Here is a 12,469-nt window from a genome sequence, read left to right as displayed (position 1 = left end):
CCTCTTGAAAAAAAGTCTTTGTATATTAGTGTTTCCATAGAAACACTTTGTAGAGAAAAGTATTTTTGGATCAAATGGTGTGAACATTTTCTCAGTCTCCTGAATTTTATTGCCATATTGTCTTTCAGAATGATTGTACCTATTTGTACTTCTACCAGAAATACATAAGGGAATCTCTTTCAGAGTACTCTGGGCATTACACTTTTTACCATTTGGATTTTTTATAAATAAACAACAAAGCATGCATTGTTTAAAAATCAAGATTTTAGTTGAGCCTAAGGAATTTCAGCAAGGGTGTAGCAAGGTTTCATTCTAATGCAAATCAAATAGGCTTTAATCTTGATTATAGAAGTCTATAGAAAAATCAAAATATTTATGTAAATTAGTGCTATACAAATTTCAGTCTGGGCTTTAAGTCACAATTTAGGGCTCTGATGCTCAAATTATTATTACAGTCCTGTATGAATGTGGGTTAAATTGAAATTAAATGGTAATTATTATTTACAACTTAAAGTTAGTTAACTCCTGATTCTTTTTGCCAATAGAATAATGATATAAGGAATTATAAAACTAGATATCATGATTAATTAGCATTTGCATAAAAATACATTAAAAAATTTAAATATCTGTGTGTTTTAAAATGGTCCAAGTAGCAGGCGAAAGATATTTTATGGCTAAAAATTTTTCAGTAATACTCAGAGTGAATAGTTGACTACTTGAGAATTGGATGTGAATAAAATTACAGGAAATATTGCAGTTAACTCCTTTTTTTTGTTATTTACATATTAGGAATATTTTATCTTAATTCTAGAATTGCTCTTAAATTTGTACTTACTTTGTTTTTTGTTTTAATTTAGGAACTGATTATTGTAAAGGCTGACGTTTCAACTTTGTTTCATTCACAGGGAGACATCACCGCACACATTTCAATTAGACTTATTCTTTAACAATGTAAGCAAACCAAGTGCCCCAGTTTTCGATAGGTTGGGAAGGTATGTACTTACTAGGTAATTTCACCAGAAACTCATAAGTTAGTAAGCAAAATCTTTTTATTCTTTAGATAGAAAAAAAGGCTATGTATGGTGGTAGACCCAAGAACTCAGGGTTTAATTTTCTCAATTGACGATATTAAGGAAATGTCAAGCTCCTAAGAACATGTTGAGTTTATTTATAAAATAAAATTTTAAATGTGTGAAACATTAACCATCTTTTGTTTGCTTTTTTTTGATGTATGCATTATACATATCACATGATTTGATAATAACCTTCTAATTTGGAAAAGATTACTTTTTGATTCTTAAAAGAACCTATATAAACACATTGAGATTTTGTCTATGTTTTTTACGTCACACTACTACATAATTTAAAATTCCATAGTCACATTTTTGTAAAATGAGAATTTTGTTATAGTTACTCCTATTTTGAATTATGTGATACATGCTAGATATGACTAACACTAGTTGTTTTGATGTCTGCAAATGAATTAACCGTCAGATGGGTTTACTCATTTATAAAAACTCATTTATAAAATAAAAATTTTTTAAAGGCAGCTTAAAAATGGAAAATTTTCTGTCCCTGTCAGGAATTAAGTTTTCAAGATTTTGCTTATTCTTTTATTGATTCTCCACTCATTTATTATTAAATTATATTGATAATTTAACCTCTTTTTAAAATGAAGGGAACCTAGGTAATCTGAAGCAGCTAATTTTTAATATTATAGAATGTTATTCTTATGTCAGTACCTGATAAAAATAGGTGCTTTTTAAAAATTTTGGTCCCAGTATACATTTTTTTTGAAGACTATAATGCTATGGGTCTCTACTCTGGCTGTACATTAGAATCACCTGGGGTGCTTTTAAACAAACATTGATTCTCACACACACCTCAAAGCAATTGAACCAGAATCTCTGGGGGGTTTGTTTTATACTTTTTCTTGATATCATTTTGTGGAGAGTAAATTAAACCCAAACTTTGTAGTTCATTAAAACACAAATCTAGCATTTGATTGAAATATATGAATCTAGAAAAACTTCTTCATGAACTGTGATGTTCAGTGTTTGAGCCTATATATTTATTCCTACTCTTTTGGCAGCCTGGAATATGATGAGAATACTTCCATCATCTTTAGACCCAACTCAAAGGTAATTGTGGAAGTCAGTTTTCAACTTGTTACTACTGTTGTTCTCACCTCCATTCAGAGTTTTTGATCCAGATAAACCAGTGATGCAGAATGTCAACTTACTTGGTTCTAGTTCTGCAGAATATCATCGTTTCTTGTCTGATTCCTCTTGTATTCCAGAAGCTATTTTAAAATGGAGCGAAGACATTGTAATGCTATTATCTACCCATATAGCTCTTTATTCTAATTTTATACTTGGGTCAGGAAGAAGCCAGCATCTGTGCTTTTCCTTCTTTTCATTTAGGTGGGCAAATTCAGAAGATGACAGGCAGGTAAATTATTATTAAACACCATTGTACCTTAATTAAGTTTTCTTTAAAAATTCATATTTCATACTTCTTCCTTGCGTATCAAAAGTGTCTTTTTCTTGATACCAAATGCCATTCTAAAAGCATCTAAAAGATCTGAATCATGGAAGAGCCAAAATCCAAAAATAATGGTGATCTAATATGGGACTACTCAGCCTGCTGTTTGTTTTTGGTGGGGGATGGGTATTTAATCCTCTGCACCTTGTTTAGACTAAAAATTGTATTCTTTATCTATTTATCTTCCTTCCAGTGGCATTTCTCTTTAGAGTCTGTCAATCCATGGGCATAGTCTTTGAGCCTTTCTTCTGGTCCCCGATTTCCCTTTGCTAGAGTTTGCTAAGGTTAGCAAGGAGAATAATAATTTTTTTCTTCCTCTAGAACCCTCTAGGGTTCCATTACCACTTATTATTTCATCTTTACCCAACACTGTAGAGTGGGAGGAGAACTCAGAAGTCAGGGGCTTTGGTTTCTAGCCAAATTTTTCTACTGACACTCTCATTTTCTTATTTGTTGATAATATTTGCTCTGATTACCTCTCATAGTTATTGTGAAGATGGAGTGATTAGCTCTGAAAAACATAAAGTTATTTTATAAGGAAATATTGAGGGTTAATGGCATTGATAAAGTCTTTGATCTTTTTAGGATAAAGTTTCTTAGCAAAAACAATTCGTTTAATGCCTCTGGTTACCCTTACTTTTTAAGTACAATGTAGATACATAGAATATACCTGCATGTCATGTAAAAAGAATGCTGTGTAATTTTATAGGCTTTATAATTCTTGAGACTGGGCACAATTTGTACTTTTGTGTATCTCCATGACCCCTGTAACTATTTGGGTTTAATTTATGAATTGGCAGTAGCTCCCTCTTAATTTCCTTCTCATTTCTCTTCTCTTGGTTGGGAATCTGGTTATGCTTTTTGAATAGGATTGGCCTAAAGTATAGAACTGGGGAGATGTAGTCCTGAGACAGTTTTAGGTATGGTAACTCTGGAGGGCCATGCAAAAGTTGTGCCTCTGGGTGAATTTCCACCAGTATTGACCTTTGCATTTCAGCATACTTTTATACTTTAGTTGAACCACAAACTAATTTGATATCAGTTTACTTCTGACATAGTAAAACATTCATTTGAAAGATATCTCTTCCCCTCCCCCTTCCCCCAAATCAGGTGAATACTGATGGTTTGGTGCTAAGAGGCTGGTACAACTGTCTGACACTGGCAATATATGGATCAGTGGATAGAGTCATAAGTCATGACAGAGACTCTCCACCACCTCCACCTCCACCTCCACCACCTCCCCAGCCACAGCCAAGTTTGAAAAGGAATCCAAAACATGGTGAGAATTTAATTTAATTTAATTTAATTTAATTTTTATTATTTACTTTTGGCTGTTTTGGGTCTTCGTTGCTGCGCACAGGCTTTCTTTAGTTGTGGCGAGCAGGGGCTACTCTTTGTTGCAGTGTGCGGGCTTCTCATTGCGGTGGCTTCTCTTGTTGCAGAGCATGGGCTCTAGGCGCGTGGGCTTCAGTAGTTGTGGTGCATGGGCCCAGTAGTTGTGGTGCATGGGCTCTAGGGCACATGGGTTTCAGTAGTTGTGGCACACTGGCTCAGTAGTTGTGGCTCATGGGCTTAGTTGCTCCACGGCATGTGGGACCTTCCAGGACTGGGGATCGAACCCATGTCCCCCTGCATTGGCAGGTGGACTCTTAACCACTGTGCCACCAGGGATGTCCCCTTGGTGAGAATTTTAAATTTGCTTTTATCAGTGACACTTATGTTCATTATGGTAGGAAAAGGTAACTCAAAGGACTCTTCTACATTTTGAACCTTGTTTAAGGCTTGACAAGTTATCTGTCAGTCTCCCATTCTTTCCTATAAGAGTGTCTTTTATGTTGAAGTGGTTGCATTTTATTTTCTTCCTCTACTTTGCAAGAATGCTTTTTTAATTGACCCAAGGTGTTTTTTTTTTTCATTTAAAATATGTATATGATAATATAATCCATGGTTATTCATGGTTTACTATGAAAATTGTCTTTCAAAGAATTGAAGAATAGGCAGTAAATTTGGTAGGTGTTTTTGGAATACTCATGTTAAGGGCATTTGTTTTATCAGGACTGCATTTCAAATTTCCTTAGATGTCTAAATCTTAGCTAAGGCAGATTTTCCTGCTTTTGAGAACCTTTTGCTTATTAACTCAAGACAAGAAAAATAAAAACTCTAGGGACTTCCCTGGTGGTCCAGTGGTTAAGACTCACCGCTTCCAATGCAGGGGGCGTGGGTTCATTCCCTGGTCAGTGAACTAAGATCCCATGTGCCTCATGGCAGGGCGAAAAAAAATAAAACAAACAGGGGCTTCCCTGGTGGTTCAGTGGGTAAGACCCTGTGCTCCCAATGCAAGGGGCCTGGGTTCAATCCCTGGTCGGGAAACTGATCCCTCATGCATGCCGCAACTAAGGGTTCATGTGCCACAACTGAGAGTCCGCATGCCACAACTAAGAGTCCACGTGCTGCAGCTAAGACCTGGCGCAGCCTAAATAAATAAATAAATATTAAAAAAAAAAAAAAGCACAAGCAACTTTATAAAAAAACAAACAAAAAACCTCTAATAAACTTTAGTGACTTTCATTTTATAGAGCAGACAGCTGGACTCATGTTTTCCAGGGTCTCTTTTCCTCACTCTAGTATTACTCGTAAGCTGTTAAGCTAAGGAGATTTGGGAATAAATTTTGAAATTATAGTTGAGGTCATAGGGAAAAATATTTTGCTTTACAATTAGCATTTTATGAGCACAAATAAAATGACCATTGTTTCTCTTAAATCCTTATATAATAGTGTGGTGTGAGATCTTTGCTCTGATGGTGGTCACACACTGTAGTTTAATCTTTTTTCTTATATCTTACCTGCTAAGCACAGGTAAATTAATTGACCATATATGCATGGATTTATTTCTGGGCTCTCTGTTCTGTTCCATTGACCTTTGTGTCTCTTTTTATGCCAATACCATACTGTTTAAAGTACTATTGCTCTGTAACGTTATTTGAAATGTTGTGTGATACCTCCAGCTTTATTCTTCTTTCTCAAGATTGCTTTGGCTCTTTGGGGTCTTTGATGGTTCTATACAAGTTTTAGGATTGTTGTTCTATTTCTGTGAAAAATGCCATTGGAATTTTGGTAGGGATTGCATTGAATTTGTATATTGCTTAGGGGAGTATGGACTTTTTTTTTTTGGCCATGCTGTGTGGCTTGTGGGATCTTGGTTCCCTGACCAGGGATTGAACCCGGACCCACTGCAGTGGAAGTGTGGAATTCTAACCACTGGACCGCCAGGGAAGTCCCCCTAGTATGGACATTTTAACAGTATTAATTCTTCCAATCCATGGGCACAGAATATCTTTTCATTTATTTGTGTCTCCTTCAGTCTCTTTCATCAATATCTTGTAGTTTTCAACATACATGTATTTCATGTCCTTGGTTAAATTTATTCCTAAGTGTTTTATACTTTTGGATACAATTGTAAATGGGATTTTCTTAATTTCTCTTTCTCGTAGTTCATTATTAGTGTATAGAAACGCAACCTATTTTTGGGTATTGATCTTGTGTCCTACAGATTTACTGTATTTGTTTATTAGTTCTAATAGGTTTTTAAAAATTTTTTATCTATTTTTATTTTTGGCTGCATTGGGTCTTTGTTTTGGCATGCGGGATCTTCATTGCAGCATGCGGGATCTTTCGTTGCAGCATGCGGGCTCTTCATTGCAGTGCATGGGCTTCTCTCTAGTTGTGGCAGGCGGGTTTTCTCTCTAGTTGTGGTGCGTGGTCTCCAGAGAAGGTGGGTTCTGTAGTTTGCAGCACGCGGTTCTCTAGTTGAGGCGCACGGGCTCAGTAGTTGTGATGCGTGGGCTTAGTTGCCCCGCGGTATGTGGGATCTTAGTTCCCCGACCAGGGAATCAAACCAACGTCCCCTGCGTTAGAAGGTGGATTCTTTACCACTGGACCACCAGGGAAGCCCCTCTAATAGGTTTTTAATGGAGTCTTTAGGGTTTTCTTTATATTATACAGGTTTCCCCTGCTGTCTGAAATAGAGTGTTCCTATGAGACCTTTCATACACCAAAATGGTATAAAATGAAGAAACAATTACCTTAGGACACATCTTGCTAATGGATGCACAAAATAAATTGAGATAAAGCCCAGATGCTCACAGACATAGTTCAAAGCTATGGTGGCTAAATGCTGAGATGCTGAGTGTAGTTGCCAGGGAAGGAGCTTGGCAGTGCCACTCTCACTCTTTGGGGTTATGTTGCCTCTATAACAGCTCAGTGCAAAACAAATGCTTAACACTTATTTTCTCTTTTCACATTTTTTTGTAAAAGTGAAAATCCACTTTGGATTTCTTTTGGTTAGTGAAAACAGGTACTAAGATAGGTCTTTTGTAAAAGTGAAATGGCATAAAATGAACTTACAAAAAGCAGGGTATACCTGTATCAGGTTATCTGCAAAGAGTGACAGTTTTACTTCTTCCTTTCCAATTTGGTTGCCTTTTATTTCTTTTTCTTGCCTAATTGCACTGGCTAGGACTTCCAACACTATGTTGAATAAAAGTGTCAAGAGGTGGGTATCCTTGTTCTGTTCTTGATCTTAGAGGAAAAGCTTTCAGCTTTTTACCATTGAGAATGATGTTAAAGCTATGGGCTTGTCACATATGGCCTGTTATGGTGTTGTACGTTCCCTCTATACCTGTTTTGTTGAGAGTGTTTATCATAAATGATTTTGAATTTTGAAAAATGATTTTACTGTATCTGTTGAGACGATCATATGATTTTTAGCCTTCATTTTGTTAATGTATCACATTGACTAATGTGCAGATGCAGAACCACCCTTGCATCCCTGGAATAAATCCCACTTGATCATGATGTATGATCCTTTTAATGTATTATAGCATTCGTCTTGCTCATATTTTGTTGAGGATTTTTGCATGTATGTTCATCAGGGATATTGGCCTGTAACTTTCTTTTCTTGAGGCATCCTTGTCTAGTTTTGGTATTAGGGTAATGCTGGCCTTGTAAACGAGTTTAGAAGACTTTGAGAAGGACTGGTATTAATTCTTCTTGGAATATTTGGTAGAATTCAGCAGTAAAGACGTATGGTCCTGGACTTTTGTTTTTGGGAGGTTTTTGATTACTGATTCAATCTCCTTATAGTAATTGGTCTGTTCAGATATTCTATTTAATCATGATTCAGTCTTGGTAGGTTGTATGTTTCTAGGGCTGTATCCATTTCTTCTAGGTTGTCCAGTTTGTTGGTGTATAATTGTTCATAGTAGCTTGGTATGATCCTTTGTTTTGGTGGTATCAGTTGTAGTATCTCCTCTTTCATTTCTGATTTTGAGTCCTCTTTTTTTCTCGGTGAGTCTAGCTAAAGGTTTGTTAATTTTATCTTTTCTAAGCTTGTAGTTTCATTGATCTTTTCTATTGTCTGTAGCCTTATCACAGCGTCTGACAAAGTCTCCATTTCTCTGGGATAATGCCCAAGAGTTACATACATTATATTTTGGTATATGGGACAGCAGAAATTCTAACAGAATTTCTGTTACACGTCAGGAAGGAAAAAGTTAATAAATTCTGAAGATGAAAACTCAAATGATGAATAGCATTTTTGTCATGCATTTATTTCACTATACTTAAGTCATTTGAAAGTTCTTTTTCTTTTTCTAATAAAATTAGCTGATGGGGAGAAAGAAGATCAGTTTAATGGAAGCCCTCCAAGACCACAGCCAAGGGGACCAAGAACTCCACCAGGACCCCCTCCACCTGATGATGATGAGGATGATCCCATGCCATTGCCAGGTAGAAATAATATCAATGATAGTTTTTTTTCCCCCTCTTGATTAATGTTAATAGTACTTTTTGATTAAAGAAAAAAAATTAGATGCTGGTAATCAAATCTTGATGAATATCCTCTGCCCCCATTCTGTGCAGTGTTTTCTTGTGTTTTTTTGTTGACAAGTGAATTTGTTGAAAGAAAAAAAAACCAGTTAATTCATTCGAAGCTGAAGCAACATTACTTTGAAAATAAAATGTTAATGTGCTATAGTGGTACGTACAGAACAGCACCAGTAAAAATAAACAGTAGGTATCGGAAGAGATAAAAATCTGTATAGTTACTTAACAGCTAAAAAAGAAGAGGATTATTGTATTAGAACATAACATAGCATACTTTATTAATTCTCACTGTATAAAGTTGTGTACTGTATACTCAATATTTTTTAAAAGCAAGTAATTCTACCACTTTTTCTTTTAAGGGTGTTATGAGCTAAATCATCCAAAATGTCATTAAGTAGTTGCAGTATCCAATCCTTCTGCCTCATGTTATTTAAAAAGTTAAAATAATCTGTGCCTTAAACCTCAATTTTTCAGTGTCTGGTGACAAGGAAGAGGATGCTCCTCATAGAGAAGATTACTTTGAGCCCATTTCTCCTGATCGGAATTCTGTTCCCCAGGAAGGTCAATATTCTGATGAAGGAGAAGTAGAAGAGGAACAACAAGAAGAAGGAGAAGACGATGAAGATGATGTGGATGTCGAGGAAGAAGAGGATGAGGATGAGGATGATCGCCATACAGTAGATAGTATCCCTGAGGAGGAAGAGGAAGATGAAGAGGAAGAAGGTGAAGAAGATGAAGAAGGTGAAGGTGGGTTAAATTAGCTAGGACTTTTTGGTTTTAAGTGCTAGAAACTAGCTTGATGTAGCTTTTAGTAATGCGAAAGAATTTGTAGCAGAGATAAATGGCTTTCAAGAAACCTAAGAGTCAGACTGTAGCTGGGCCTTAAGACTCGACTAGAGCTGGGATTTCCATCTTTTCTTTGTTTTGTGTTTCTAATTTATATTCTGTTAACTAACTGTTATATCTCTATTCACCCCACATCTTTAATCTCCTCTCTTTAACCAGCCAGTCTAAACTACCTGGCTGTGTCTCAGATCCAGATCCAGTTTTCTGGGAGAGAGATGCTGTTTGGCTTGCTGTGGTATCAGCTGCCCCTTGATACCATCAGCTTTGTCCAGGGAAGCAGGGATATGCAGCAAATACATGGTGATTAGGGATTTGGTGATCTGTTTTGAGAGTAAAGGAGTGGTGTTTTAAGCTGGGTGGAATTGCTAAAGATGTCTGCCACCTAGATATTTTGGCAAAATGCTACATTATTTTTAGAAATTCAGAAGGAAAAATCTCAATTACGCAGGGACATATGGCAGCATTATGCAGTCCTTTAGTTAGGCTTTATTTTTCCTTTGAAAGCAAAAAGAGATACTTAAGCTAATTGGCTCTTAATTTCTCCAATAAATGGAATGTAGTGTTAAAGTATTTATGTAAAATGACAGATTATCTGCCTTGTTCTTTTATAAGATAGTAAGGGTGAGCGTCTGTTCTACATGAGAGAGAGGACCATTCTAGTATCACAGGGGCCCTTTTACAAAATATAAATAATTGGATTATTGAGTGATAACCTTTTTAGCTTAACCCCATTTCCATATTACCACAAAATCCTTTTTAGATTTATTGTATTTGACTGGCAAGTAGTAGTTAGATTTCATGCAGGCTTTGTTAATCAGATGACATTTTTATAGAGAAGGTGTGAGAATGAGGCTGGTTAATTTGATTTTTACCAGAAGACATCTGGTGGTTATTCCAGAGTCAAGTCTCTATAGGCCCTTCCTTTTCAAATATGAGTGTATTGCTATGGCTAAATTGTTTTGAGCTAAAGAATGTCAAAAGAGGGCTGTTACTCGAGGAATACTGTGGAACCATTTCCTTTTCTTTCTTAGGCTGTAATTGCACATCTCTGTTTTACCACAGCCAGGTAATAGTAGTGTTAAAAAGTAAAACCAACAAGTTTTCCGTCTCTAGTCCTGTATTACTTCTAGTCCTGTATTAATAAATAGAGGAAAAAGCTGCATGTGTCATAATATGAAAACTCTTTGTTTTGGCAAAGCTGAGCACTTTATATGAACAAATTTTCCCTAAAAACGTAATACAGAACTGGGGAAACTGTGTGACAGGTAAATACAGAGAAGTGAAAGTGAAGGAATATGAAATTCGTGTTATAAAAAGAACATAGAATGTTCTTCCTGGAAATATTTGGTGTAGCTTGGTATTTATGGTACTAATTCTTAGTTAATTTAATAATTTTGGCCCATCAATTTATTTTTTCCATCTTAAAAATACTCTCTCATGAGGGCAAGCTTAATTTCTTTCCTCCTGAGAGAGGTATTTTTGGTTTGTTTTTTGAGGCATTTCTAATTTAATTTTGTGAGGAAAAGATCTGTAGCAGAGTTAGTTGTAAAGCTGAACAGATATAATAGAAGACTTCACTTATGAAGTTTCTCCATAATTATTCTATTAGAAACTATAAAATGTTAGTAATTGTTGATAAGATATTGGGGCAGAAATTAATTTTGTTGAGGAAATCATTAATTTTTATTTTTTGCCACACTATTAAATGATTTTTTTGACAAACCAGATTGTTCTGCATTAAACAACAATGATGTAACAACTAAATATTAATCAAACTGATTTTCAGGGGATGATGGTTATGAACAAATTTCCAGTGATGAAGACGGAATTGCTGACTTGGAACGTGAAACATTTAAGTATCCAAACTTTGATGTCGAATACACTGCTGAAGACTTAGCTTCAGTTCCTCCTATGACGTATGATCCATATGACAGGGAGCTTGTACCACTTCTATACTTCAGCTGTCCATACAAGACTACTTTTGAAATTGAAATCAGTAGAATGAAGGATCAAGGTCCAGATAAAGAAAATTCAGGGGCAGTAGAAGCCTCAGTGAAGTTAACTGAACTGTTGGATTTGTATCAAGAAGATAGAGGTGCAAAATGGGTAACAGCTTTAGAAGAAATTCCAAGTTTAATAATAAAAGGATTAAGTTATTTGCAATTGAAAAACACAAAACAAGACGCCCTTGGCCAGTTGATAGACTGGACCATGCAAGCTTTAAATTTACAAGTAGCCCTTCGCCAACCCATTGCCTTAAATGTCCGACAGCTCAAAGCTGGGACCAAATTAGTATCCTCACTAGCAGAATGTGGGGCCCAAGGAGTCATGGGACTGCTGCAAGCAGGAGTGATCAGTGGATTATTTGAGCTCCTGTTTGCTGACCATGTCTCATCTTCCCTTAAGTTAAATGCATTTAAAGCTTTGGACAGTGTCATTAGTATGACAGAAGGAATGGAAGCATTTTTAAGAAGTAGGCAGAGTGAAAAAAGTGGCTATCAAAAACTGCTGGAGCTCATACTTTTAGATCAGACTGTGAGGGTTGTCACTGCCGGTTCAGCTATTCTTCAGAAATGCCATTTCTATGAAATTTTGTCAGAGATTAAAAGACTTGGTGACCATTTAGCAGAGAAGACTTCTTCTGTTCCTAACCACAGTGAACCTGATCATGATACAGATACTGGACTTGAGAGAACAAACCCAGAATATGAAAATGAGGTAGAGGCTTCATTGGATATGGATCTTTTGGAATCCTCAAATATAAGTGAAGGGGAAATAGAAAAGCTTATTAACCTCTTAGAGGAAGTTTTTCATTTAATGGAAACTGCACCTCATACAATGATCCAACCTCCTGTTAAGTCTTTCCCAACGATGGCACGTATTACTGGACCACCAGAGAGGGATGATCCATACCCTGTTCTCTTTAGGTAAGACATTTTTGGCTTTGGGAAATATATTTTACCAGTCATTAGAGGCAATTTTATGTGGTTGGTTTTTTTTTTTTTAATTGTCTGTAGGTCAAGGATACTTGATATTTTAAAATAAGTAGTAGTGGAACTGAGAAGTATGTTACTATGGGTGAGCTATATTTAGTTAATACTTAAAGTTGTAATAGCAACTTAAGTTAAAGATAGTAATAATCAACAACAGTACTTATATAAGCATGTCTGTGAGCAAGAATAAATGAGAAACCGCT

At 35.9% G+C, this 12,469-nt stretch overlaps 1 protein-coding gene across 1 annotated transcript in view; it reads left to right on the top strand.

The window, feature by feature from the left end:
* VIRMA (vir like m6A methyltransferase associated) overlaps positions 1–12,469 on the top strand; it is a 59,979-nt gene that overhangs the window by 11,494 nt on the left and 36,016 nt on the right. Inside the window, exons 3-8 of the mRNA XM_061171714.1 lie at positions 906–992; positions 2,093–2,141; positions 3,655–3,823; positions 8,209–8,331; positions 8,902–9,174; positions 11,060–12,200. Coding sequence (XP_061027697.1) covers positions 906–992; positions 2,093–2,141; positions 3,655–3,823; positions 8,209–8,331; positions 8,902–9,174; positions 11,060–12,200 — 1,842 coding nt within the window. The remainder of the gene's footprint in view (positions 1–905; positions 993–2,092; positions 2,142–3,654; positions 3,824–8,208; positions 8,332–8,901; positions 9,175–11,059; positions 12,201–12,469) is intronic.

The sequence above is a fragment of the Eubalaena glacialis genome, chromosome 17 (genome assembly GCF_028564815.1).
Source record: "Eubalaena glacialis isolate mEubGla1 chromosome 17, mEubGla1.1.hap2.+ XY, whole genome shotgun sequence".
Taxonomy (NCBI): Eukaryota; Metazoa; Chordata; class Mammalia; order Artiodactyla; family Balaenidae; genus Eubalaena; species Eubalaena glacialis.
Note: the sequence above shows the minus strand (reverse complement) of the source record. Positions and strands in the feature narration are given on the sequence as shown.